This window comes from Volvox carteri (genome assembly GCF_000143455.1).
Source record: "Volvox carteri f. nagariensis unplaced genomic scaffold VOLCAscaffold_4, whole genome shotgun sequence".
In the NCBI taxonomy this organism is placed as follows: domain Eukaryota; kingdom Viridiplantae; phylum Chlorophyta; class Chlorophyceae; order Chlamydomonadales; family Volvocaceae; genus Volvox; species Volvox carteri.
This window is the reverse complement of record NW_003307547.1, coordinates 39,971-41,453: the sequence shown is the minus strand read 5'-3', so window position 1 is coordinate 41,453 and position 1,483 is coordinate 39,971. Positions and strand designations below refer to the sequence as shown.

Here is a 1,483-nt window from a genome sequence, read left to right as displayed (position 1 = left end):
ATCATGTCCCCCGCACCGCGGCACACTGCTGATCCGCCCTGTCCCTAAGGCGCCTTGATAGCATCCAGTCATCTGTATGTCAGTTTGTATGTCCATCCCGTCAATACACGCCCACACAGCTTCGAGATAACCCCCCCGAGCCACACGTGTGTCTGTATGTCTATATGTGTATGTGTGCGAGGAAGAGGGAGCCCTCGGGCAGCGCACCGCTAGGGTGTTATCGTCCCCGTCCCCCTCCCCTCCCCCCCCCGGTCTTTCCTCTACTCCTGGAGACGGGACAAGGGATGGGGCGCCAGCCTCACAAACACATGCACACACATACACAGAAACACATATAAGCGACACGTTATAAATTCCCGCGTAAAACATCACCGCCATCTTTGTCGAGAACCGCAAAAACGCTTACAGCTGCGAATCAGAGCTTGAGATACACCGCGGCCGCTTCCCCACGGGGGTTTCCCCTCGAGCGGGGGCTTCTCTCCCTCACCCCGCCGCCTCTGTGCTGCCAACTGCATGCCCAATTTCCGCCGCCCGGAGGCCCTGTGAATACAACGGCGAACCCCCCTGCTGCTGCCCGTAACCACCAACCGCTTGATCGTACACCGGTCCCGTCGTTGCACAGTGCTGCTGATAGTCCTGCTGCTGCTGGCCATGTTGTTGATGGTGATGGTGGTGCTGCGGCTCCTGGTTCGGTGGCGCTCCGAGACCAGATTCGGCAAGTGCCGTCGTCCCCTCGTAGACTACCTCCTCCAGCTGTGCCAACAACCCCTGCCCCGGCCCCGCAGCCGTCAGCGGCCCCGCTGCTACGACCGCCGCCGCCGCCGCCGCTGGTGACAACTGCGGCGCGTTGTTGTGGCCACCATCATCGTCATCGTCGTCTTGTAACATGGCTTGGAATAAGCCGCCCGTGCCGATTTGCTGTGGCGCCGCCGCCACAACGGCGGCGCCGGCTGTTAGGCCTAATACATCTGCCGCTGGCGGCGGTGGTGGCGGCGGCGGTGGTGCCGCGTCCCCATCTTCCAGCAGCAACCCCAACATGGAGCCTCCAGGGGGTGGCCCGTCTGACGCCGCCGACGCCGCCGCCACGCCGTTGGCGTCAGGCGGCGGCAGCCCGAGCGCTGCCGCCGGCCCCGTCGCGGCGCCATCGCCAGCCGCCAGCGCCGTCGCAAGGTTTACCCCCCAGCGGTTCGCTAGCTCACTGCACAACAGATCCAGCACTTGCCGTACTGCTGCTGGATCAGCCTCCCGCATGTAGGTGCTCAGAGAGTGGCGCAGTTTGGCGAGGCGGGTCAGTGGTACGGCATCCACGGAGCCGTCCGCCTGGGGAAATAAACCGGAGGGTTCGGGGAATTGGTGGCAGTAATGTACGACATTACCATCACAAACAGAAACGAACATACGTACGAACAAACAGGGAAACGTGGTTCGTTGAAACCGACAAGGCAAGAGAACCAGTTAACGCGAACACCAGCGCTCGGAGCCC

General features: G+C 62.6%; 1 protein-coding gene across 1 annotated transcript in view; it reads right to left on the bottom strand.

Moving 5' to 3' along the window:
* Positions 1-483: 483 nt before the first annotated feature.
* Positions 484-1,483, bottom strand: part of VOLCADRAFT_116093 (uncharacterized protein) — a gene marked incomplete at both ends in the record, with an annotated part of 5,769 nt that continues 4,769 nt past the window's right edge. The window contains one exon of the mRNA XM_002946631.1: positions 484-1,320. Coding sequence (XP_002946677.1) covers positions 484-1,320 — 837 coding nt within the window. The remainder of the gene's footprint in view (positions 1,321-1,483) is intronic.